Below are 27,739 nucleotides of genomic sequence, written 5' to 3'. Positions count from 1 at the left end.
TTCACTCTTAGCCTCTTTTTTCATATTTTCCCATATTGAATCAATTTTATTTTTCTTCTAACTAAAAAAATTCATTATGTTAAAAATATGCAGTAAAATAATAATGTCCCATAGCTCTTGAAAACCATCATATTGGGGAAGATTTCTTTTATTATTTCCTGTAGTTTAGCCTTAGTTGAGTGAAACCCACCAGTAGTCATCCTTTATCCTCAACAACACCAAAGAACATCCCAGGACATGAAGTGAAGAATCATATATTCAGCTGAACTCTTTAAGGATGTTTCTAAATAAAAGCCTGTTTAGCCGCAGGGTTGGAGCAGAACACTATGTTATCCTCCTCATCTTACAAAAAGCAGGTCATTGTAACAATTCTCTGTTTATATAGTATGATACCCATATATTTGACAGACTTTAAAAAAATTATTTCCAAATTATATTGAAAATTGGTGGCTCCTGAGGATGAAGTTACTTATGTGGGGAAATAGTAGATACGTAGCAAAAGTAGGGAAAAATTGGAGCCTCTTTAATTTAGTGTGCTCATTCTCTTCTGAACAGTAGAGCTTTTATCTTTATTATATTTACTTTGACAGAGAGAGCCACACAGCAGGTGTTAAAACACAAAATATCGAAGGTTCAGATGAATACTGGCAAACATCAATTATTTGAGTATTTCAAATGTGCACATTTTTGTCATTGTGAATTTGAAAGATACATGGCCTCCCTCAGGAGTACAGTTTTAACTATATTCAGTAGTCTCTTGAAGTACTAGATCAAGCATGCAGGGAGGAAGTCTGGTTCTCAAAAGATTTGCTCTTGACCTTGAAGACTTCTCAGATTGAGAATAACCTTATACTACAAGTAAAGGGTCATTACCATGATCCCCTCTCCTCTGGGACAGAAAAAGTCAGAAAACTGGTCGGAAGCAAGGGCACATTATTGCTGGTGAGGAATGATGATGACTCACCCTTTAACTGGTTCTCAGAGTTCTATCTGGTAGCCCCACAGACTTCTGGCTAAGGAAAGTGGTTCTCTTTATGGAGCTCTTTCATTTATTTATTTAAAAAAATGTTTATTAAACACTATGTGCCAGACACTGTTTTGGGAGCTAGGCATATAACTGCAAATAAGACATGAAATGAAGGCCCTTCCCTCATGTAGTTTTCAAACTAATATAATTGGGACTTGTGAGTCTCTCAGCTTTGGGTTGGTGTATCAAAATGAGTAGGTTGATCATACATATATACTTATATTCACACACACACACACACACACACACACACCCACCCAGAAACACACATTGAAATGAAGATTACTTGAGTATAGTGGGCTGTTGGGAAAGTGGGCCCTATAGTTTCAGGAAGGTTTATGGTTTTGGATTGAAAAAAAAAGGTGGTAAATAGAAGGAATAGAAGAACTTAGAAATAATCTAAGAGAAAAGTAAGGGTGATGAAAATAATGACAAGGTTTTGTTTGTTTTCCTTGCTGGAGGAAAGGATATAGGAGAGGGGTGAGACTCATGGATGGGGAAAATTTATCCCTAAAATATAGGTATGGTGTCTATTTTACTATATTATAAGAAATTTGCTTTATTGAAAAATACGTACCAAGCATATTTGGAACATTATATTAAATGCTTAGGTTCATCTTATGGAAATCTTCAAAAAGAAGAGAGTAGCACTATATGTAGAAAAAGATAAGTGGGATATTTGCCAGACAGGCAAGCACCCTAGAGTGACACTAGAGTAACATTGTCAGAGAGTACTGACAATGGACCCCTGTAGCTGGAGACTAGTGACAATGGACTCCTGTAGCTGGGTTACCAAGAGGGCATCTGGATGCTAAGTGAAGAAGAGATGGAAATAACCTGAATAGAGGATCCTAGAAGTTGGTTGAGAGAAAGTATTGTTATTGGGGGGCAGGATCTTGGTAGTGGATTATGAATAGTGAGTTTTGTACACTGCTAGTATTCTATTACCATGCCCCATGTTAATTACAGGTACACATGTAAGTTGGCTAACCAGGATAAACTCCGTTCCCTAGAGGTAGAGCAGAGAAAGTGTCTGCTAGTTTCAAAGACTGATTATTCTGAATATTTACTCAACTGAGTAAATCTGCTTCAGCCTGTTGAAGATTAAGGAGGCAAATGTGTCATTCCAAGATGGTAGATGGAATAAAACAGATTAGAAGTGTGGCTGTGGGTATATTTTTTGTTTTTGCTGTTCATTTGTCATTGATTATTTTCAGCTTAGTATATATATTCTGCACCTAGACTTTTAAGTTTTTTGATAGCCTTGAGTATTTCACTGGGTCCCACTACAAAGTAGGCATTTATCGCAAGCTAAATATGTAGCCCCAAGTAAGGAGATGAAATGTGGACTCCACTATATCCAGGGCTCCATATAGTCAGGAAATCAAATGTTACACCTTAAGGTTTCTTCTGCAGAGCTGATCACACTTCCTACTTTTTAGCCAGAGATTTGGATGAGAACACCTCATGGCTCTCCAAGCTGTAGACAAGAGATGCCTTAATGTGTGTGATGCAATCTACAGATGGGGCATCAACCTTTCTTCTGAGGCATAATTCCTGTGGACAGCCTAACATGGGGATTTAATAAAAATGTACATATATTCTGTGAAGAATCCAAAAACAAATGAGGGAAATTTATGCCTGCCTTTGAAATGGGTGGACGCTGAAATATTGGTCTGTTTGAAGTGGCATCATAACCCATATACAGATGCTTCATTCCTTTCTGCCATTACTGGACCAGAGCACTAAGTCTTGATAAGACACATCACTTACAATGAGAATTTATTCTCATTTTTTTAAGCCTTTCTGATGTGCCATTATTGCTGCTGTGTTTCCTGTTTTATGTAGGTGGTAGCCCTTGGAGAGGTACCAGATGGGACTGTGGTTACTGTCATGGCGGGTAACGATGAAAATTATTCTGCTGAGCTCCGAAATGCCTCTGCTGTAATGAAAAACCAAGTAGCAAGGTTCAACGATCTGAGATTTGTGGGCCGGAGTGGACGAGGTAGGTCTCTGATTTTTAATACTGATAGTGGAATAAGCACATTAGGATCCTCTGATGAAATGTGGACTGTCTGTATACAAATCTAGTGTGCATACAAATCAACACTTTCTTTTACTGAATAGAGTTATAGAAGATTTTATTTAAATGCATCCAGACGCAGTTGAGTGTTTTTCTGAGTACTCAGGCCTTTTTCATTTGTTTTATAATACTGAAAATTCAAACAATGTTTCCAGAAGAACTACCTCCTAATTTCACTGACTGTGAACACATAAGATAGAGAAAAGACCAATTGGAGGATCAAGTTCTGAATTATGAGTCACATAATTGAGTAAGTTGAGTGGCAAAGGGGAAAGTAAAACGAATACATTGAATCAATTTCTTGATACTAATCAATTTTGCTCTAAGTTGAAGCAAGGACAGCTAACATAATGCTCTTCACTATTGCATGCTGTCTCTATGTGATTTAATTTGTTCTCATAATATATAAGAACCTGTTAAAATTATGATATTTTATAGAAAGCTGTTCATTTGAATAAGTGATTAATGGTATTACTATGTTAGGATGACGATATAAAGTTGCCTGAACAAATGAATGATAAATTTTAAGTATCTCAAGAAGATACTAAGTAGATCTATTTAGGAATAAGGTTAAATAGAATTGAAAGCCTTATGGATTCACTGCAGCCCAGGTTTGAATTAGGAAATGAGAAGTACCAATTTTTAAACCATGTCTAATAATTGTTCTGTAGTTTGGATCAGATGTCAAATTATTACCATTGTAAAAACTTGATAAGGGAAATTCAAGCAAGGCTGTTTCCGATGAGTAGTTTTAGTTTACTTTCTAGGAACAGGGCCAAGAAGTTGTACTTTTTAACTTAAGAAAAAAAATGATGCATGCTAATGAGAATCTGTCACTGAAAGGTTATTTGAAATACAGTGAGGCTCAGAGCCTCTGTTAGAACCCAAACTAGAGGGTTTATCACTGCATCATGTTTAGTTTACTTTGATTAAAAGAAAAGAAGACATATGCTCTATCATTATGGACTGATGGGGCTTGGGGTGTGTGTGTGTGTGTGTGTATGTATGTAATAATGCTTTTATTTCAGTTTATCATGCGGGACTATAGTACAATTAAAGTTTCTCTTTTATCCTAGTAAAAATTAAGAAAAATATGAACATGATGATATACCTGTATATTCTAGATTGAATCTTTCTTCTTATGTAAAATTACCTTAATTTTTAACTAGAGTAATGAATTTTAGTATTTGAAGGATTGGGTGTTATATTTAATTTTACAGATTCAATCTAGTGTCTTCATTGTCTTTTTGTATATAGATGCTACATAACTTTTTTTCTGATCAATTTGAGTAGAAACTATGGCAAAGTGATAGTGTACTTTGTAAACCCTCAACGTATTTATTTAAGAAACTTCAAAGAGAAACAAAGGGTGTGCACTGTTTTACTATATTGGCTTTCTGAGTTTTGGCTGGTTTCCCAAATAGCAATTTTTATATTTAAAAAAAAAAGACAGACTTAACTGCTTGCAGACTTTTCACGCATGGAAGATGAAGAAAGCTTCTTTTGATGAAGTGTAATTATGTCCAAACAGAGCTGACCCCCTCCCCCTATATTTCTTATGATCTTAACTGAAGAAAGTAGGATTTTTCCTTTGAAGCAGCCGGGACTTGGTGGAGGATCTGAAATGCTACAGTCTGCTGCCAGAGGCAGGATGGAGAAATTGGTCCAGACTTGTCTTCAAGATTTAGATGGGGGTTGGGGGGAGCAGTGAAGAGAGACAGAAAAATTGATTTATCACTAATAATAGATTTTTATATCACTTTATTAACACTGTATGCAAGGAGATAGTAATATCAAGTTGGAATGGAGAGAGAAAAAAACAGAGAGACACTGATAAGATGTAACACTCTGAAAAAAAGTGGGTCAGTTTTTCAGTGTCAGGAAACCCTTTAACTTGCCTTTGTACCCTTTGTACCTGACCTGCTTTTATAACAGACTCCAGCTTCCTCTTTGATTTTTCACACTTCTCCATTTCTCTTAAGTTATTGAGTCTTATCAACATGCTGCTACTATTGTATTTTCTTTCCCGGCTTTACAAGTTTTCTGTTTTCAATAGTGTTAAAAAAATAAAAAAACCCCACCAAATTCCCCAGATATTACACTTATTTCCCCTTTTCACTCATAGAAATGTAAACTCTCAGAAACTGACAAATGGTCTTGGATTTATTAATGAGTTATGTCACTAGACTTTATGGGTTGTCTTATTACAACTTTTTAAAATGCTTGAAATAGGAGTAGATTATCAATGAAACTTGCATTGAATTAGAAATACCTTATGATTTTTAATTGTAAATTTAGTTTACTAGCTTTTTTTAAAATTGATTTTATGTTTTTAAATACATGACAGCGGAATGCTTTACAATTCTTATTACATCTATAGAGTACAGTTTTTCATATCTTTGTATATAAAGTATGTTCACACCAATTTATGTCTTTATACATGTACTTTGTTTTTTGTGCATTACAATTCTTATTACACATATATACCACAATTTTTCATATCTCTGTTTGTATATAAAGTAGGTTGACACCCAATTTGTGTCTTCACAAATGTACTTTGGATAATGATGGCCATCACATTCCATCATTTTTGCTAATCCCCTGCCTCCTCCCTTTCCCTTCCTCCCCTCTTCCCTATAGTTTACTAGCATTTTTAAAGCATCTACAGTATTTTGTCATTTTAGGATACATTCTGGCCTATAGTCTTACCTCTCCTGTCTATTCCAAGCAGCCCCTCAGATTGGAACTGACAATCAATGACAGTTCATTATATTTATCTTGAAAACTATATGATTTAAGGACATACTGCAGAACTAGTTCCTAAATGAAACTATGGAGGATATAATTTGTTATCACTAAGTAAGAACTGCATTTTTATCAATTTTATTTTGGATCTTTACAACCTTAAGATATTAAAAGTCATCCATGCTTCAAATTTAGGGAAACACTCATGTAAGGACAAAAGTCAATTTAATTTTACCACGGAACTAAAAAATGAAATTTGGAAAAATTTTTTTTTTAATTTAAGAAAATCATCATGCCTACATAAACGTTTGATCCAGGAAAACAAGAATCAAATGTCAAGTTGGGTCATAGTTTCTTCAACTTAACATGCTTGTTCCTACTGAACAGGCAATCAGAAGTAGATGGAACCTTTTCAATTTTTGTTTTAGTTGTGATCCATAGGATTTGATTTTGGGAAATTTGTTACCTAAATACTTGTTTCCTCCCTGAACTCTCTCTTTTCCCCCCCACTATTTTGAGACAGTGTCTTACTAAGTTGCTTAAAACCTCACTAATTTGCTGAGGCTGGTTTCGAACTTGCAATTCTCCTGCCTTAGCCTCCTAAGTTGCTGGTATTATAGACTTGCATCACAATGCCTGCAAACTCACCTCTTTTTTAAAAAATATTTTATTTTTTAGTTGTAGATGGACATAATACCTTTTATTTATTTTTTTAATGTGCTGAGGATCGAACCCAGTGCTTCATACATGTGAGGTGAACAGTCTGCAACCCCAACCCCAACCCACCTCTTTTTAAGGAAAAAGTGGTTCTGCTCTGAGAATTTAGGTGCTTTAGATTTGAAGGGTGAATTTTCCATTTGACTTTTGTCCTTACATGAGTGTTTCCCTGAATTTGAAGCATGTATGACTTTTAATATCTCAAGGTTGTAAAGATCCAAAATAGAAATATTCTCACACCTTGTTTAGGTAAATTAATGCATAGTGTATCTAGAATGTTGTTATTTAGAGACATTAAGGATAATTGAGAAACGTACATCTTTGATTTATTAAGATTAGTGTCATGGATGGTAACTGTCTTCCAATGACCAAAGTCATTGGAACCAGTATTAGAGTTGCTGTTCTGGATCCATGGACCACTAATTTCATCTAAAAGCGCATTTTAAAATGTTTTAATGGAAATTAACTTGCAGTCTAGAGAATCGACTATTTCAGTCCTCCAAATCTTTCCACTATTTTGAGGTCTTAATCTGAACCTAGTGGTTCCTATTTAAGTTTCTAATGTCCATTTCTATAGATTTTCAGTTTTCTGTGACTAAGTTAAACTCCTGGCTGTCTTGTTTTTCTTCTGATTAATCATAATATTGATAATAAATCCTCTGTTTACTAATGAATTAAATTACTTAAATCCATGTAATAGGGCTGGGGATGTGGCTCAAGCGGTAGGGCGCTCGCCTCGCATGCGTGTGTCCCGGGTTCGATCCTCAGCACCACATACAAACAAAGATGTTGTGTCCGCCGAAAGCTTAAAAAAATAAATAAAAATTCTGTCTCTCTCTCTCTCTCTCTCTCTCTCTCTCTCTCTGTCTCCCTCTCTCTCTTTAAAAAAAAAAGAGAAAAAAAAATAAATCCATGTAATATCTACTGTGTAGTGGATGAAATATGATATATCTCTGACACTTTAAAAGTATTTTCATCATCCTTGCCTAAGGTATTACATTACTTTCTATATATTTACTATTTCTTGGGCACAGAGAGCTAATTGAGACACATTTAGAAGTAAATTACCAATTAATTTCTTTTTCATGTTCTCTGGCAGAGTGGCAGAATAAAATTTTTAAAAAGAGCATTAATTTTAAGGTCAGAATGGCCTGGGTTTAGATCCTCACTTTTTCCACTTATTGATGGTGTGAATTTGGATAAATTACTAAGCCCCTCTTGGCTTTGTTTGTAAATGAGGGTGATAAATCTAACTGTGCAGGGTTAAATGAGAGAATGTATATGGACTAGAGGGAGATTAATGGGTTTCTAATCAATATTCATCTAATTCTCCCCTTCTCCCCTTTCTCTTTCCTTTCCTTTCTCCTGCCCCCTCCCCTTGAACCTTGGCTTAAGGCTGTGTATACTCAGTAACAAATGATGTGTGTCTTAAACAGATTTTAGGAACTTACATGGTCTGGGTTGAAAAGAAAACCCATTCACTAGACTTGACAGCCAAAGACCTGTTCTACATTAAGACTCGTATATAACCTGTTCCATATTAAGCTTTGAAAAGACTGCATTAAATTTTGCATTAGTACATATTGTTTAGGATTTGTGTTTTGATTTAATACCCTCAGCTTTCAGTAAAAGAAAGGAAAGTCTGACCAAAAAACAAAGCAAAACAAAATGAGCTTTTTATCTGTTACAGGAGCAGACTAGATGAGTACTCTGGCCCCAGATTGCTGAATGTTTTATTGAGTCACTGTTTCACGCCCACCCTTTCCTGTCTTGTAACAGTTTGCAGTTTTGACTATCTGACATGACTAACCGTTGCAAATCTAACTGATTACAACTGTCAGTGAGTCTGTGTAACAGAGTCTGGTGTCTTCTGGAGAAAGCAGACATCCAAATCTGCTGCCAACCCACCCCCAACCCTGGTTCATTGCTTTTAGCTCATTAATTTGAAGCATCAGATATAGTATTTCAATGAAGCACAGCCTCTGCTAAAAGTAAAAATTCATGTTTATGTTGAGAGATCTCCTATACATTTAGCAGAAAATAAGTCACCATCAAGGCGTTATTTCAAGATTTAACAGCAGGGATGTATGTTAGGGGAGGGTTGGGCAGTGAGGAGAAAAACTTTGTTCCAGTAATGATGAAATCATCATACCACAGGCACATTAAGGCCAGGATAGGAGACACTGGCTCCTGTTAAAATGATTCCCATAAGAACTTCCCTCTTTCATCTTCTTATTGTAGTTCATTTAAGCAAATGAAATGCTAAAGCCATGTGAAGTAAATAACATAATCAACAATGATTTAGTATTGTTCTCTCATGGGGTCACGACCTAATCCTAAATAAGGGCTTCTAAAATTGTGTTTGGATGTGTTCCTGATGTTGGAGAAAAATTAAAAGGAAGAGAACTCTTCCCAAGTGGACTAGGGTTTTTGTTTTCATTTACAAATATTGCTACTGAGGAGCTATTGAGGAGGAATCAGAACCTTCTTATATAGTACTGTAGTGAAAAAGATGATCTTAATACTGAATGAATTTAGAATCATCCTAAAAGTGGCTGTCAGGGGGTTTCCAGTTTAGAATAAGGACTTTTGACTCTCTGTTTCATTGTAAAAGAGATTTGAATGAAATTTGGACAGTTGCTATATAATCATCAATACTGCCTTTTATATTTACTCTGTATTTCCCCCCCTTAATCTGCAGGCAAGAGTTTCACCTTGACCATAACAGTCTTCACAAATCCTCCCCAAGTAGCTACCTATCACAGAGCTATTAAAGTTACAGTGGATGGACCCCGGGAACCCAGAAGTAAGTACTTGCCTTTCTATTGAAAATAGTAATAGTTTTTAGAGAGCCTATGAGGAATTTGTTCTAAATGAGTTAATGTTACTGTAATGTACATACTATCTGTAAGTACTGTCTTTGCAAAGTTAGTTATCTGCATATATTTTTAGTGAGGGACAATTAGTAGACCTTAGCAGTTAATAGAAAATAAAATTATAGTTTTAATCTTAGCCACAAAATTGCAAAGGCCTCTATGACTTTGGTAAATGAGTAAATAATTATTGTCATCACAATTATTTGCTAAGAAATTGTGTTCATCTGCTCTACACAATGGACAGGGCAGAACAGAACCAGGAGAGCTAAAGAAGCAAAGAATAAATTAAAAATTCTTAAGCTTAGTCAAAAAGCATTTGGGTATGTTTCCCATGGCCTAAGAATGTGTTTTAGCTTTTTAACTCGCCCACTCAATTCCCTTTGTAAAGAGCACACTGCTTAATTACAAAGAATTTATTTGCAAATGATAACTTGCTTGATTGTTACAACACTGTTGTTTGGTCCTGTTCCAATAATTGTTAAGATAGTTTCTTTAACAGAGTCAAACCAGGTTTAAATCTACCTTGGTTTATTTAATTCTGTCTGGGCATCCAGAAGGTTTAAGGTAATGCACATAACCTACTTGGGTCAATATGTATTTTCCTCCTAAATCTAAATGGAAATGGGTTTACTTCCCCCCATCCCAATACCCAAATTGATTTGAACAAACCCATCATGGTAGTATTTAAGTATATTTAGAAATTAAAGGTTATTTGACATTAAAAAACATTAACACTATGTGCCAATGAAAGTATCATACAAAACTCTGCCTTTATTGAGGGACTTCACTGAGGACCTAGCCATTGCATTCATTTGGTTTGTGGTGGAAGTATAACTGGAAGATTATTTGTTCTATGATAGTACAGCTGCCTATACTGTGAGGGTAGCATATCTTTTCTTCTAGGTAGAAAAGAGGTGGTAAGGTTTTGCCTCTCCCCATATAGCATATCTTTTAGCAATGGAAATATACAGTAGATTCTGTCCCTTTTGTGCTCTCTTAAAGGACGACTGCTTGTCTGAACTAGGGGAGGGTTCCTGCCTCAAAAAGCTGTGAGGTTTTGTTTTCTCCTTCTTTCATGTGTATGGTCTTCTTCTAAATTTGTATTGGGTCAGGGCTATTCTGTCTATTCAGTTTGGAAATTTCCTATTAGGTGGTTTGGTGCACAGTGCGTGTGAGCTCCAAGTCTCCAGTTCTACATACCATTGGTTATGTAGTGCAGGTGATCAGAATAGGGCAGGGGCTATGCCTGGTTTGGGGCTTCACTTGACTTTTTTTTTTTTTTGCCACAAATCATGGATGATGCTTTATGAGGGAAGACATCTTCTAACCTTCTACCTAAGTAGTTCCTCCAGTTCCTGAAAAGGGAACACTCACAATTCTAGTAATGCACCAAGCAGGATAACATTAACACTAACATTTAGCACCATTAATATTTGTGGTTTTTTTTTTTTTTTTTTGGTACCAGGGATTGAACTCAGGGACATTCGACCCCTGAGCCACATCCCCAGCCCTATTTTGTATTTTATTTAGAGACAGGTTCTCACTGAGTTGCTAAGTGTCTTGCTGTCACTGAGGGTGGCTTTGAACTTGCGATCCTCCTGCCTCAGGCTCCCAAGCCGCTGGGATTACAGGCATGTGCCATTGTACCTAGCTAATATTTGTCTTTTAAAAATGTTTCCTGTTTATATCAGCTGTTTTCTTCAGTACTTAGAGAAGTCATTATTGTGTGTGTTTGTGTGTATGTGTGTGTGTGTGTGTGTGTGTGTGTGTGAGAGAGAGAGAGAGAGAGAGAGAGAGAGAGAGAGAAGGGGAGAGGGAGAAAGAGTGTGTGTGTGTGTGTGTGTGTGTGTGTGTGTGTACACTTAGGAGTTGGTGCTCAAAAGTTGGTGGTTGGAAAAGGAAACATGGAAGAATTGATGCTTCCTCATTCTAAAAGATATGACAAAAGGTGAGGAGGCAGGGTAGTTTTGGGAAAGCTACTTCTGATTCAAGTGTGGGTAACATTACTTAATTTCAGAGAGGTTTATGACAGAATTAGTTGATAGAACCACTGCTCTATAAAGGCAGAGACATCTTCTAAAGTGATGAGGTTTTGGGATAGAGGGGCCAGATGCTATATGTATGACCTGAGTTCGACTTTGGGTAGTGCTGAGGGTAGGTGGGAAAGGAGATACAGATCTACAAGTAGCAGACCACCTGTCTCAGTTCAGCCTGAGTAACGTTTCTTGTAAACCGAAAATATCTGTGAAAATGTGATGTCATTTCCTTGACGTCTTGTGATGACTTGCCTGGATATAAGGATAGGACTGGCATCAGTAACAGCTTAATCCTACAGCCTGGAATCTGTACTGGAATCTTTCCTTCCATCTTGTTTTTGGTTATCCGTCACAAGCACTTAACCCTGCCATTTTAGTGCAGAAGGACCCAAAGCCAGTGTATAAACACATGGGTATGGCTGTATTCCAATAAAATTTTATTTACAAAAACTGGTGGTAGGCCAGATGTGGCCCAGAAATTGTCATTTACCAACCCTTACTTCAGATTTCAAGGAGGTTTATTTTATCAACCTTTAATAGAGAAACATTTTAGTAAAAGGCTTTCCTAGAGGGGGGAAAAAGAGATATTAATGCAATTGTTTTATTTTCTCTTCCCAAATTATAATTTGTTAAGTAGTGGTTATTGTCACAGAAGGTAGTATATTTCTGTTCATTACTGTAGTAGTTTGAAGGAGTTGAGGGTTTTGTACTATTGGTTACTGTTTAGAGATGGAATTTTTCTAGATTTTCTCATTATATGAGTATATATTGAAAAGGCTGCTTTGGGTAGCTAAGTTGTTTGAACAAGGACAAGACATGGATTAACTGAGTCTTTGGTTCAGAATACTTGGGTTGAAATCTTAATTTCACCATTTTTTTTTTTTTTTTTTAGCTGCCTGAAAGCAGCCAAGTTCCCTAGATTCTCTTTGCCTTGGATTTCTCCAGGCAAAAATCTGCCTTGAAAGTGAGAATAATTAAGGCTGAGGCAGGAGGATTGCAAGTTTGAGATAACTTAGTAAGGTACAGGCTGGGGTTGTGGCTCAGCGGTAGAGTGCTCACCTCTCACGTGTGAGACCTGGGTTCGATCCTTAGCACCACATAAAAATAAATAAACAAAATAAAGATTATTGTGTCCATGTATAACTAAAAAAAAATTTAAAAAAACTTAGTAAGGCAGTGTCTCAAAATAAAATAAAAAGAACTGAGGAAATAGCTTAGTGGTAGAACATTTGCCTAGCATGTTTGATGCTCTGGATTGGATTCCCAGCACCAAGACAAAAAAGTGAGAATAATAAAAATAGTATCTTCCTCATTAGTATATGATGTAATGCAGGTGAAATTGTTAGTATGGTGTTATGTAGTAAATGGTCATTGAATGTTAACTGTTATTACATTACTTTTCTTGAGTGTCAGAAGTTTGCTATAGAACTTTGCTTACAGTACACGCCAGGAAATGGATACCATCTAGATTCTGATATTTAGTCTTATTTCTTTTCCTACAGATGGCTTTACTAATTTTTACTCAATAGTAAATGATACTAAAAGTGTTATAAATCTTCCCTGGTGCAGATATTCATGATGTACAGGGATAGCTGTGCAGAACTGGTGATAAATTCCTATTTGTAGCAAAGTCCAAGGCAGGGTGATAGGACACTGGTACCCTTTCTGAGGCCTTGCTTATCAACACATCTGCCAAGACTTGCTTTTCACTCAAAAATCCAAAAGGTTTCATCCTTCTATGTTTTCTGTCTCTGGCAGCTGAACCAGTGCTGTCACATCACAAACAACTTCTTTTCTTAATATACACATCTGGCGTTGGCACTTGGACTAACTTCATAAGAGCACATGATCATCACTCATTACAAGATTAAAAAGTACCCCATGGCATCATTGATGTTTTTTAACTTTGATCTTTTGCAGTTGTGATTCATCTCAGTTATAAAACTTCCCTTTAAAGGAACATAGCCGATGACTTATTAGAACCCTCATCTTAAGTAGCATAAACATGAAAACGGTGCACATCTTTACAAAATACCATTTATTTTTTTGGCAGCTTATCATTTTAAGACATGACATCATGTTTAAGATCCAAAATTTGTAAGTCTTGTGTTCAGGCAAGGTGTTTTGACCTTCTGTTGGCAAGTTAGCTCTGAAAAAACATTGCTGTATGTTCACCAGTGGGAGAAGTCAGTGTAGCAGCAGCAGCAACAGTAATGCATTTGGATGCCTAACTCTTTTAGACATCAGTTTCTATGAGGATCCTCTGTTCCATTTATGCATTTGATTCCAAAACAGTCTAATTTAAATAATTTCTGTAGAAAGATGAAAACTTGGTTAGCCATGTCATATTATATAGTAATGGTTCTAAGTTAGGAAGAGGACTGATGGTATTGTTTGCTATGCATAAGATGGAAAATAATAATTTTATATGTCTTTCTGATTCTCTTGATGCATTTTCAGTTATTTATTGCTATATAATAAACTGCCCCAAAATATAATGGCTTAAAATAATAACTTTATTATTTTTTATGATTCCATGGGTTGACTGGGGTTCAGCTGGATGTTGTTTTCCTGCTGGTTTTGCTTGAGGGCACAGTGGCTACAGTCAGATGGTATTTAGTGCTGGATCTTCCAAGATGGCTTCATTCATATGCCTGTGCCTTTATAGGATGGCTAGAAGGTTGGGATGAGCTGGAAAGAAGGAACTGGGCTCCCCTTTCTCTCCATGTAGTACTAGGACCTCTCCCTTTCTATGTGACCTCTCCATGTGGGCTTTCCAGGGGGTCTCTCTAGCAGAGTCTTGACTCTTTTCATGGCAGCTCAGTGATCTCTTAGCTGCCAAAGTGGGAGCTGTCAGGTCTTTTAAAGGTTTAGGCTCAGAACTAGCATGGAGTTGCTTCCTCCATAGTCTGTTGGTTAAAGCAAGATAAAGGTGAAGCCCTGACTCAAGAGGAAGATATCACACAAAGATTTGAGTGATGGGAGAGTGGTTCTTTGGACCACCAACATCATCAGCTTTCACAAATGCTTAGCTAGCAAAAGTCATTGCTGCAACAGGAAAAATCACTTTTTTTGTTTTGTGGTGCTGGGGATTGAACTCAGGGCTTTGTGCATGTGAGGCAAGTACTCTATGAACTGAGCTATATCCCTAGCCCTGTGGGATTTTTTTTTTCTTCTTGACTTTTTAAATCAGGGATATTTAAAGTTCTACATTATGACTTTATTATTATTAACGTTAACTTTAACTTAATTTAAACTCCAGGTTTAAATTTTAGTAGCTTCATTATGAATTGAACAAATTTGGTAATTATTATATGAATTCAGGGTAGGTATTCTTTGTTGTAGTTGATATTAGCATATCAGTATCAAGCTGAGGGAGATCAATATTCATACAAGAGAAGAATATTAGGTGTTTTAACCAAAAGAGGTATGGGCCTGAAGTGGTGACATGGTAAATTTGTAGCAGAAATATCTTATAAATCCTATAATGGACAAGCCGGAAGGTTTTATCATCCAGTTTTGAAAATTCTTTGCTGTATACCTGCGAACGTGATATATATGACACACGTGAGTGGGTTTCTAAGACTTTTATTGTGTTGAACCTTAAGGAAGTAAACCATAGTTACTTTCCAGGAGAAACCAAAGCTGTCAACTGTGTACTTCCTGTTGGGGGCACTAACATTCAATGCTACCCAGCCACCTGTCTTGACCTGATGGGAGAAAAGAGAAGCTCTGCCTTTCCCCTGAGAGATCTCTAGCTTCTTTCCTATGGGCATGGAGTACATGGCTGCAACATTTCTCTGCTTGCCTCCCTAGGTAACTTCAGTAGGGACTGGAGCTTAGGTGAGTAAGTGATTATCCAGAAGTACAGGGTGCTATTTGTATTTCTAGGCCTGCCTTAATGCCTGGTTTGTTTGGCGTGGTAGGTTTAAGTGTACTGCATCCAGACCATTTTCTTCTGTTTGTTCATTCTCACCTCTGCCAATTTAATTAACAAATTTATTATTCTCCACAGAAAATTTATTTTTTTAATATTCTTGAGACTTTGTTTAATTGTGAAAGTTTTACTTCAATAAACTGAAGGTAACAGACTTAACAACAGGTGGACTGGGCAAGGCAGCATCTCATTTTTCTCTCAAGCTGTTGAATCTGGTTCTGAGAATGTTGTCTAGACCCATGAAGTGTGCTGAGAATGGGAGGTTTGGCATTTTATCTTCCTCATTCCAGATGATATATCAGGGACAACTCACTTTTATCCTTCATTACTTTTTATCCTGTTTAGGAATTGCCTTTTTTGCTGGTTGGCCATGACCTTTGCATATGCAAAGTTCACCAACAGTGAATTCTTATCAGAGGATGGTCATATGTGAAAGGAGGTGGGGGACATGTAAGATGCTTTGGATAGAGGAATAGCAGAAGAATGTTTTAAGGTTATTTGATATCTCTAAATACAGTGCTTGCATTCCCATTCCTGCTGTCTACAAAGATAATTGACAAAACATTTGATAAGCCTTGTGTTATGTTTCTGATGCCACAAGTCTGAATTTTATTTTTTAGTGCAAAGCATTAGCAGGAAAGCCCTTAACTTCTTGACATGCAGACTTTCCCTGAGTTCTTCACTGTCCTTGAAGTGCAGAAGGAATAGAAGTAATGGGTAAATGTATATACAAATTAGCAAATACAAGCAGCAGTTTGATTGTCAAAGGTATCAAATCATTTGGCCCCCAGTGTTTAAAATATTGTCAAAGATCTTTGACTTAAATGAATAATAACAGCTTAAAAAATCACATTTTCCTCTTTCCCCTTTCTTCAAGGAAGATGGGGGTGGGTGGTCAGAAGTATGAGGAGGGGAGGGGGGTTATGTCTGGTGGTTGGTGGAATGTACTCTTGAGAAGAGAAGTTTTAAATCTCTTTCAGTACCTTATTATTTTTTTATTTTTTATTTTTTTGTTGACTGACTGTCAGGAGCTGGGAAGATGGCCAAGAAGGAAATGACACATCGAGAGGCATTTTGTGTTGTGCAACATTCTGTGGAACTGATGCAAGGATATATGGCCTGTTTACACATTCCTTTGCTAGCAGACTGCATGGCAGTAATTTAATTCAGCAGCACATGGCATGCTGCTGCAAGGAGCTGTGGCCTTAACATCCTTTCATGGCAAATTATCACAACCGTTAAAACATGCTCTTGTCCCTCCTTTGCACTCTTCCTGGCTTCCCAGTTCTGAATATGCTTTCTCATGGTATTGGACTTGTGTTAACAAGGAGCTGCAGCTTTCACAATAAGAACACATTTTCTGTATTCATATGTTTCAGTTGATATATTTACTTCTAACTAAATATAGCATGGCATGTTTTCAAGTGATATGTGTTCTAAAAACGCACACATACTTCATCTAAATGTGTCAGTAGTTTGTGTCTTGGTGTAGGTCAGAAATTATTCATTCTTAAAATAAACAGTAAGAGGTACTTGAAAAAGTTTTTTTTTTTTTTTTTTACTTTTCCTTCCCAAGGGAGATAATATGATAGATCAATGAGATACTCTGTTTATTTCCATTTTGTTTATGCTATATAGCATTTTCTTCAAGGAGGACTAGACTAGAGGAGAATAGGTTATCCTAAAAAAAAAAACAGGGACAAAAGATTTGTTGTGTTGCTTTTGATATTCATAATTGCTCCTACTTAGGATTTTAAAAAGATAACCTTTATGATGTTAACTAAAGCACATCTTTGTTTTTCACGTAAAATCCAAAAGTTTTAATTTAGGCAAGTATGGACAATAATTTTTCTTGTTTTTCAGATAACTTTTGGAAATTAAAAGAGAGCATAAAACCATTTAGGTCCAAAATATTAATTCAAGATCATACAGAACAGGTAAAATTAGACTATGACATGCTCAAGTAGCAAAGGAAGCATTCCCTATGCTTCTGAAAATTTCTCAGGTAATGTGCACTGGTGGTTAAAATCTGTTTGCTAGTAGACCAAAACCCTTCATTAAAATTGAGGACTAAGGCTTTAACCCAAGCACCTCTGGAAAAAGTAACTCAGACTTAAATTCATAGCAAGGTAAAAACAAGTTACATAGAATCTTTACATGGGAGCAGGTTTTAGGAGTCATCGGTGAACTCCTAGGCACTAGATAATCAACACTGAGTCAAAGTGTGCAGACAGAGTCTACTTCAAGCATCAGTTTCACTGAAGGTTAACTGTAGCAGTGTGGATTTCTCAATGATTTTCAGTTCCAGTGTAGTATTTTGTAATTTTAAGGTGAGAATTTGGGGTGTTTGTATTCTGCATTTCCTACTTTTGAAGTTTTTTATTTCATAGAAAATTCTTTATCTAGTTTTATTCTAGATATGTGATAACTTTCCTCCCCTACCACTTTGAAAAATCATCATTTAATTTTTTAATAGTTATTGTTAGCATTTTAACATGTATATTTGTCTTAATAAAATTAATCATGATGTTTATCCATATAAGAATGTTAGTATCCTTTAAACTGCAGTCACCCTTTCTTCCTACTGTGTGATATTCCAGTTTATCCTCACATTATACTTCCTGGATTAGTCTTTATCAGTTTTTAAAATTGTTTATACTTACTTTACATTTCTTTATTATATTTATTGATTTATTTTTTTTTATCCATCTTATACCTCACTTCTTTCTTCTGGGCTCTGTTTTCTTTTTCTTGATATAGTACCTTCAGTAAGAACCTGTTGGTAAGCTCTCAGTTTTTTTTTTTTATTTTTAGTTGTCAGTGGAATTTATTTATTTATATGTGGTGCTGAGAATCCAACTCAGTATGTCACACACGCTAGGCAAGCACTCTCCCACTGAGCCACAACCCTAGCCCAAGCTCTTGGTTTTTGTTCCTGAAAATGTTAGCAGTTGTGTTCAGTGGCTGCTGTCAACACGTGATGAAGTTAGAGGCACCGTGCTGAAAGTTTGCTTGCTCTGAGTGCCTGAGAGCCACACTCTTCCTCATTCCTTGGTGTTAAGACTTTCAGGTCTTTATTATCAGGTTAGCTGGAGTAGCATTTAAAAAGATGGAATACAGGAGGGAAGATGGAGGAAGGGAAGTGGGTCTAAGTGTTTGTCACCAAGGGGAGCTCTGAAGAGTCTAGGGCCCATGGGTGGTGAGGAGGTGGAAGGGAATGTTCCTGCAGAAGAGAAGGCAAAGAAAGAAAAAATTAAATCACTTTATTTTACAGTTTTATTGTGGACAGATCCTAAGTTTTGGGATTTCCTATCCAAATTCATGTTAAGGAACTCTATCATTTTTGATCCTAAGAGGTCATTTGCTGTTGATCATCCAGAACAGTAATCCTTAGATGTTGGTGTATACACATTTTTAGTCATTTTAATGAAAATACAGGACTCAGAACCAAAAGATGTTGCTTCTTTTATATGGTAAATTAACCAAATGAAGAAGAGGTAATAAAATAAATGTGTGGACTACAGAGGCATGGTTTAAGAGAGCCTGGAGACCATGATCTAGGGTAGAGTGATTTCTGGGCAAGGTGGTTAGGTTGACTCTAGTGTGGCTTATTGTGCCTCGCCTTGGAGTTGTGTAGGAAGTGGCTGGTGGGGAAGAGGTCAGCTGGCATGGAAGCATGCTGATACTTTGTGTCTTTTTGTCAATCCTTGGGTGGCATATGTACCTTCTGTGATAAGCATTCCAATTTCTTCTCATTCTTTACCTTCTTGAAGTTAATTTTCTTGAGATTATACCTCATAAAAATGTTTAGGTGTGTTTTGGTTGTGGGGATACTCAGGATGATTTTTGTTGCTTTTTATGCATCTTTAGGATTGCTCTGGAGATTACCAGTAGAAAAATATGGGGCCTGTAAGGGAATTATAAAGGTACCAATTATAAAGGTGGTTCTCAGGAAGGGAGAACAATATAGATGTGTAAGCTAAAAAAAGAAGGTGAGTGGGAATTCTGGATTACAAATTCTGGAGCTTTTGTTTCTGTTTCAGCTCCTCACCATTCACTCTATCCTGCAAGTGATGGTGAGTGTTATATACCAAGACGGCTATTTAAGAGTAGCCTAACAGAATTCATCTGTGAGGGTGGTTTGTATTAAGGTGTGAGTTCACTTATGGTTAGAAGCGGAGAACTTGGAAAGTCCTCTTTTGAGACTTTTGTGCCATCTTAGTGACCCTAAGCAAATCACTAAACTTTTCTCCAATTCACTTTCTTCATCCTTTCAATGGAAATAGACGTGAAGATAACTTCACAGAGTAGCTGGGAGTAACTCCTAAGGAATGATCATAAAGTACTTGGCACACATGAAGGGCAGCTTAAATACCAAATAGTAATTATGTAGCGCCTTTCAGCCAAGGAGTTCCAAACACTTAGACATTACCTCACTTATTCTTTTTACATCCCTCTCAGGGAGGCATTTTACAGGAAGGTAAACTGAGGCACGGGCACCTGAAAATTCATTTGCCTTATGTCACTCTGTAAGTAGGTAGATGATTTATAGAGATGGGCAGGGATCCCAGGTCTCTTCCTGTTCAGTTAGTCACTGCTAAAGCTCCTGATGTCTTTGTCATTAAAGTTGTGTAAGCTCCTGCTTGTTGGGCCCAGGGCATTCTTGGGTGGTGCTAAAAAAGTAGTGTTATGTGAGAAGCATGCCTAATGATGTAGTAGCAGTGACAAATAGTTAGCCCAAGGTTTAAGGCCTGGAACCCAGCAGGTATGAGTTCATAGATATATATGTATTTGTTGAGTGAACATTGAATTCATTAAGAGGAAAGTTTATCCAAAAGCTGGAAACACTGAATTTTTTGAGATGAAACTAACAAGTTGAAGACATTAGCCCTCAGTAGAGTTGCATTTGTATATCAATGAAATAAGGTTAGTACTTTTATAAAAAGTCAACTTAAAAAAATCATACAAGTGTAAAGTGTAGACAAATACATATGTGGCAGAAAAATTAGGAAATAAAAATTAATCAAATTAATCACCATGCTAGGTGCGGGTAGCGCATACCTGTAATCCCAGTATCTCAGGAGGCTGAGACACTGGCAGGAGGATTACAAATTCAAAGCCAGTCTTAGGAACTTAGCGAGACCTTAAGCATCTTAGACCCTGTCTCAAAATAAAAAGTAAAAGGGCCAGGGATGGTTAAGTACCCCTGGGTTTACTCTCTGGTTAAAAAAAAAAAAAAAAAAAAAAAAGATTGCACCTCCCTGCTAGGTTTATAGTTCACTGATAAGGCTCTTGCCTAGCATGTGCAAGGCCCCGTGTTCAGTCCCCACTATTGCAAAATAAATAAATAAAAATTTTAAAAAGTGTCTTTGAAGATAACCATTACTAATATTGTGATAGGTATCCTCTTGAATTTTTTTTTTCTTTGATAGTGCTAGTGCAGATGTGAGGGTAACAGCATTGAGCAAATAGCATCAAGAAAATGATGGGATGCTGCTGAATGGAATAATGTCTTGAAGCCCAAAGAGAGAGAGAAATGGAAGTGAGAATAGTTGTTCTACGTAGTAGCAGCATTACTATTAGCCTGATGCAATTTCTAGCTTATGGCTGTCTCTAAGATGGCGAGGGCCAGTCTTCCTGAATGATGTGAGACCAGATGGATCTGCAAAGGATCCTTTCTGCCCCCAATACTCTCCCACCACTAAAAACACCATTCCCCTTTATAAATAGGGGACATAGCCTTTTTTGGTGACCTTAAGAGGTGTGTTCTAAAATTCCCAACAGTGGGGAAATTTATTCATTCAAAAGGTTATTTTTAGTGCTTCCTGTTAGCCAGGTTGCCAGGCACACAAAGCAAGGTAGCAAATCCTCCCCTTTGAGGTGCCTACATTCTGTATAGAAGACAGGCAAGGACCAGTAAAGGAACATTTATTTGTAATTGTATCAAATTATAAATCATGGTAAATGCTAGAAAATAAACTGGTATAGTAATAAAGAATAATGAGGCAGCAGGGGTCAGAAAGGAACTTATTCTAGAGTGGTCCAGGGAAGGCCTCTTTGGGGAGGCCTTTGGGCACAGACTAGAAGGATAAGAAAAAACTAGGTCAAGGATTAATTATGGAAGAGACTTCAAGGTAAAGCATATATCATGTGCAAAGGCCTGACCACGATAAGTATTGAAATCTAACATCTAATTTTGATAGAAAAGAGGATATTAAGAATGTCTAAGTGGTTGAGAAAAGAGAAATTTGCAAAAAAGAGTAGAGTAGAATCATGTGCCCTAAAATTATATTTTTCACAATTCTTCCCAAGACTGTTGTGGTATAATTGAGGAGCACAGAAGGACTCTTTATGTCCCTCCTCCTGGCCTCAAATTTCTCTCATTTTATTCTTACTAGGTACCTGGGATTCTTATTTGAGTTAGGGCTTTGAGGACAGGATCTTCATAGATGTTATCTGCAAAGGTTAACACATTTTAAGACATTTTCGGTTAACAACTTTTTAAAAAATATTATTTTTTAGTTGTAGTTAGACACAATACCTTTATTTTATTTATTTATTTTTATGTAGTGCTGAGGATCAAACCCAGTGCCTCACACTACCACTGAGCCCCAGCCCCAGCCCCCTTGGTTAACAACTTTGTTTAAATAAGTGGACCAAATCAGATTAGTTAGATACTGATTTCATAATAAAGCATCATAAGACCCAAATTGGTAGGGAAAGTGGGTTGATGAAAATCTTGAAGAGGAAAATGGAGTGGGAATAGATGGTGGTTGGGGGACAGTTGTCTGCAACTGACACTGGGTCCCAAAGAACATGCTTTTCTTTGAGAAGGAGCTATAGCAGCATGCTTGTCTTAAATATAACCCAAACAAAGCAGTACTTTACCTGTTTGAGTAGATTCTCTTAGGACTATGTGTAATGCACTAAAACCTTGGGCTTTTATGGACAATGAAAAGCAATTGCAAAGGTGAGCTAGGCTTCAAAACATAAGAGCAACATGGAATGCCTCAGAATGTTTAGCAGAGAGCATTGATGATGATTAAAGGATTGTAAAATTGAACCTATAAGGATAAGTTGAAAGACTTGGGATTATTTAGCTTCAAGAAGAGGAGACTGAAAAATGACTTAATAACAGACTTCAAAATTATGAGAGTTATTAAGCCATGTATGGTGGCCAGCTGTTTTGTTTCTGGTGAAGTTAAAAAAATAGGCTTTAAGTGAAGCATGATAGATTTAGGTTAGATTTAAAGAACTTCTTCACTATAGGGGTTATTAATTAAGAGTGGGTTACTGAAGGCTGAAGGGTTGAATGGAAGGCTTTTCAAATCTCTTCCATTTTCGTGATTCTCTGTGTCCTTATGAAGTGCAGCAAAATGCCACCTTTCTACTTTTAAAATCAAAGACATGATTTCTGTTTCCCATTATAATTCTGAAGCTCAGAATCACAGAGGTTTGTAGACATAAATGATGAGGGTAATTTGTCTTGCTTCAATAGCCATTAGTATCTTTAATTGAGAAAAAATAAGACCAAAAGGAGGAATAGATCTGCCACATGATCAAAAAATTGCTATTGATAAGTAGAATAGATACATTTTGAGGAATTTACTCTTGAGGGTAAGAATGTTTTGCTAGGAAAACTCAGGTTTATGTGATTGGTATATTTCAGATACAAAAGATAGGGTTTTATGAAGTTGATTCATTTTTCTGTTTCCTTCTTCCTGGGAGAAATTAAAAACATTTCCAGGTGACACCAAAGTTCCTATAACCTGGAGCTTGAGGGGTAGAATCCAAAAATCATCCTCAAGGAATTTATCACCACACAGGAGGAAGGAGAGAGGAAATAGGCAGGATTATAAACCTCCGTGCATTTAAAAGTTGACAGAGAAGTGAAGCCAAGCAGAGCAAATCTGAGAAAGGCTGGATGACCATGCTGTTTTTTTCCACTTGTAGGCTGGAGCTACAGAAAAGCAAAGAGCCCTGCTTGCTGGTTTAACCCTTCTCAGAGAAGCCATACATCACAGTTTTTATTTTTAAGTTTATTATTTAATTCACTCCTCGGCATATTAAAACCTTTGTGAGCTACTTTTATAATAATAAATTATCATATCTACAGATAGTTTGCTGTAACCACTAAGTATAGATCACTGATGAAACTATGAGAAGCAAACTACACACGCACATGTAGTTCTCAGATGAGGTCTTTGTTTTGAACTAAGTGGATACAGTTTTCTCTAAAGGAAAAAACTAATCAAAGAGACCAAAGAAACAGACTTTGAGACAGGTGACACAACTGGGAAGAAGACTGAGTGGGTGTGGTGCTAGGCTAGGGGAAGGAAAAATACTCCGAAAACATATTTTTCTTTCCTCCCAAAATAACTTGGCTCCTTGGATCATCAAACACATTTAGACCCTTGAACCACTACACTTCACCTTCTCAGAACATCAGCTCCATGGGAGAGCTATCCGAAGCCCACTGCTGGGTCAGAAGACACAGACACAGCCCAATTCCTTTGCTCTCCATTCTTTCTTTTCTGTGATATTTGTTCAGTGGCCTTGGCACTATTGGTCTTTATTTAGTCCTTTTCATGATTTCTACATTTGGGTCACCCCGACTTCTCACTCCCAGATAATTTATTTTAAAAACCCTTTCTAAGAATTCTTAAAAACTATAGCTGCCTGAGGCAACCTAAAGGGGATTAGTACTCTATCCTTTTTCTACTTTTGAGGCCAAAGAAGCATGGATAGTTGGAAGGAAAACTGGCTGAAGAGAGATTTGGTTTTTTACTGTTGTTAATCTTTATAAAAAGGAACCCTTTTCTACATACATTGTTATAGGGAAAGTCTCCTCATTTTACAATGGGGATAGTAGAAGGGCACTTGTTCCATATTTTTCAGTACCTTTGAAATGCCATGACTGAGGTTGGCTGCATTTTCCTGAGGAATAAGCTGTGAAACTGTATATGGTTTATCTGAGGCAATGAAAGGCTCATTAGTGTACGCACACAAAAATGGTTAGTTTATCTCTTCTTCCCTAAGCTCCTTTCTTCCTTAAGGACTTTAAGAGAAGGACTTAAGAACTAGCTTCTTTTTCCTTAAGAAGAACTGTGGTGCAGAGAGAGTGAGAGCTCTTAGGGGCCAGGGCTTTACAGAAGGTTGCATGCATTGCTATGATAATGTTCAAAGCATAATCAAGATGGACAAAGGCTTTAGTGACTGATGTCCTGAGATACTAAGGGAATAAAAGTGGATGATTTGAATTTCATGTCAGTGAAGGTCTTACGCTTTGATTACTTCTCAGGGAATCTCCACATGGGTTCTCATTGGGTATTTATGAAATTCTACTCTGGTAGCACAGATGAGACTTAGTAAGGAAATTCTCTGTGGGCAATATTTTTTGGATTCTACAATTGGGAAAGCATAGATGGTCCAAAATGCAGGATGGATACCTGTTTCATTTTTTATAGATCATATTTTTTGCCTCTTTCTGTACCTTATGTGTTGATTCTATATTTTGTGAGACATGGTGCTTCAGTTCCTTGGTAGAGCCAAGTTGGTTAAATAATGTAGGAAGAAGAGATGCCAGATCCCTTTGCTTCCATCCAGGGTCATCTAGGACTCAGGCTCAGGATGGTATGTGGAGAAACTGTTGTATTGTAGTTAAAATTTGTTACCTCCTAGCCCAGTGCTGATAGGGAGTGAGTTAATAGAAAGGGACTTTACAATACAAATAGTTGTAGACATTACTTTTTGCTGAGGGTCAACCTTCCATTGTCAGTTAAAGTTCTGGAGAAAGCCTAATGGGGTGCAGAGACACCACTTCTTCATTCTCTTTTGTTAGAAAAGCTGAAATGCTGTAAAGAAAAAAAAATGCACCCGAATTGAAAAAAAATCTGACACCAAAAGATGAATTGTAGCTTTTGTAACATGAGATTTGTGGCACAAGCTGACCAGAGGAAGGAAATCTGAAGATCTAGATAGATGCTTCTGATTATTACCACTTTTGCTGAGCACCTGTATGTTAAGAACTCAATCCATGAGTCAATTATAACTGTAAATAAAATCTTGTATGGGGAGGGGAGAAATTCTCCTGTTCAAGAAAGAGGTGGAGCCTCTGTTTAATTTTAAATGTCTTCTTTCATTCTTTTGTAAATTGGAACAAATTGCTCCCAAAAAAAGCTATTGGAAGATTTCTTTCTTTTCTTTCTTTCTTTTTTTTTTTTTAAAGCTGAACCATAGCTGAGTTCTACTCCTGGTACAATCCCTGGACAATTCTTGGGATTGATTTTGATAGTTTTTACGTTAGGTAAATGCAATCATATTGGTCTCCTCCACATTTTAGCTAGACTATTGGAAAACTTATGGTTTGTAATTTAAACTAACTGCTTAAAATATTATCTGTATATTAGGATGTTAAATCCTTGCACCTCTCTACAACTTAAAAAAGTATCAGTAGCAATTCAATTAAATTCTTAAAGTTTTATTTTATTTTTAGTTGACAATAATAATTGTATTCCAGTGGAATTTTAATGTTGATACTTACATCCTTTTGTTCTCAGTGATCTTGGTAATTAAAATAAATTGACCTTAGGAAAGAAAATCAACTTTAATAGCATCTATCCTTTATTTCTATATTAATTGGCAAACATTTATACCTTGCCTGTTCTATCTCATGGCATTTGAGTGCTAAGTGCTGATGAAATAATTTAAAAGGGCCACCAGCAGAATTGGTAATGAAGCCAAGATCAGTGCCCAGTATTATTTTGAGTATTTTGAGAGTATTTGGACATCAAGAATTTAATTTTTAAAGCAAATGATTTTATTTCTAATAACTCATAAAGATTTATGCCTAGTAACTCATATGTTACTGTCAGTCATCCACCCTCTGGCCAATAACCACATCCACATTTCAGTCCCCTTCCCTACCATACTCCCTGATTGAGGACTCAGTCCCTCAGTCTCCCACTTTCAGTTTATCATGCTACTTCTTTGTGTGCCTTTCTCTTTTTGTCAGTTGTTTGACCTAATTTCTGACTAGAGAAATGGAGCACTTCTCTGCCTGACAAAAGGGGATCCTGAGTACATTTGGGTTTAAAGGAAGTGTCCCAAAGCTGATAGAATAAAACAAACATTCGTCTAATTGAAAGAAATTTTTTTTTTTTTTTTTTTTTGGTGGGGGGTGGTAGAGAGGATAAAAACGAACATTCTCATTAGTTCATGAAGTTCTGTGCTGGATGCTTTACATCCTGTAGTTTCTCTTTTACAAATGAGGAAATTGAGATCTCAAGAGATTGCATTGACTGACCCAAGTCTTTCACAGTAGGAAAATCAATGGTTTTCTGACTTCAGCTCAGTACTTTTTCTACAGCTTGAATAATCTGGGGTTCTGAGAGTAAATTTTATAAAACCGTATAAATATCAGTAGTTAAGACCAATCTAAACTTAAAAACTCTAACTTAAAAACTTAAGGGGCTGGGGCTGTAGCTCATGGTAGAGCACTTGCCTTATAGCTGTGAGGCCCTGGGTTCTATCCTCAGCACTGCTTAAAAACAAATAAATAAATAAAGATATTGTGTTCATCTACAACTAAACAAAAATAAAAAAAAAATTTTTTTCTTTAGTTGTTGATAGACCTTTATTTTATTTATTTATATGTGGTGCTGAGAACCCAACACAGTGCCTTACATATGCCAGGCAAGTGCACTACTGCTGAGCCCCAGCCCAACTAAAAAAAATTAATATCATTTGAGATCCTTTTATCTGTGCTTGTTATAGTGTGAAAATTAGCAAAGCAAAGGAGCAGGGTAAAGAGAGTTTCATGTGATGATCAGAATACACCTTTGAACTCCTCTGGGCTTTGCTTGTCTTTGTTAAACTGTCTGCTCTTCTTAGGGAAGTAAGAATATTATTAATCACAAGTAGTGAATATTCTCGTCTACTATATGGGATTATTTTCTGTTAAGTTTTTAATGCCATTATAGATAAATGCTCTACCATTACAGAGAAATAGTAATATTTTAATTTTTGATAATTTAGATTATCTGGAAAGTTCTGTTTTAGTGAAAATAAAATTGTGGGACTGGTAACAAAAGTGTATTTATGATATTCAGTACTTCTAATTTTTTTTTACATTTAAAATAATGCTTATTTTAATTGGATTACTGCATAAGAAAAGCATGTTGTAAAAAATTTAGAAAATTCAGAAAGCATAAAGAAGTAAAAGTTCCTTGAAACTCAACACCAAGGATAATCTCACTTAGTATTTTGATGTAATTCCTTTAAAATCTAAATATATATCTGTTTGTATGCATATATATT

The 27,739-nt window shown here is 36.4% G+C and overlaps 1 protein-coding gene across 3 annotated transcripts in view; it reads left to right on the top strand.

Annotated features, from left to right (window-relative positions):
* The window catches only part of Runx2 (RUNX family transcription factor 2), a 123,702-nt gene that overhangs the window by 6,162 nt on the left and 89,801 nt on the right, over positions 1-27,739 (top strand). For all 3 annotated transcript variants that reach the window (XM_027950424.2, XM_027950423.2, XM_027950422.2), the window contains exons 2-3: positions 2,876-3,032; positions 9,274-9,378. In XM_027950424.2, the coding sequence (XP_027806225.2) occupies positions 2,876-3,032; positions 9,274-9,378 (262 nt within the window). The remainder of the gene's footprint in view (positions 1-2,875; positions 3,033-9,273; positions 9,379-27,739) is intronic.

Source organism: Marmota flaviventris, chromosome 6, assembly GCF_047511675.1.
Source record: "Marmota flaviventris isolate mMarFla1 chromosome 6, mMarFla1.hap1, whole genome shotgun sequence".
In the NCBI taxonomy this organism is placed as follows: Eukaryota; Metazoa; Chordata; class Mammalia; order Rodentia; family Sciuridae; genus Marmota; species Marmota flaviventris.
This window is presented reverse-complemented; position numbering and strand designations above follow the sequence as displayed.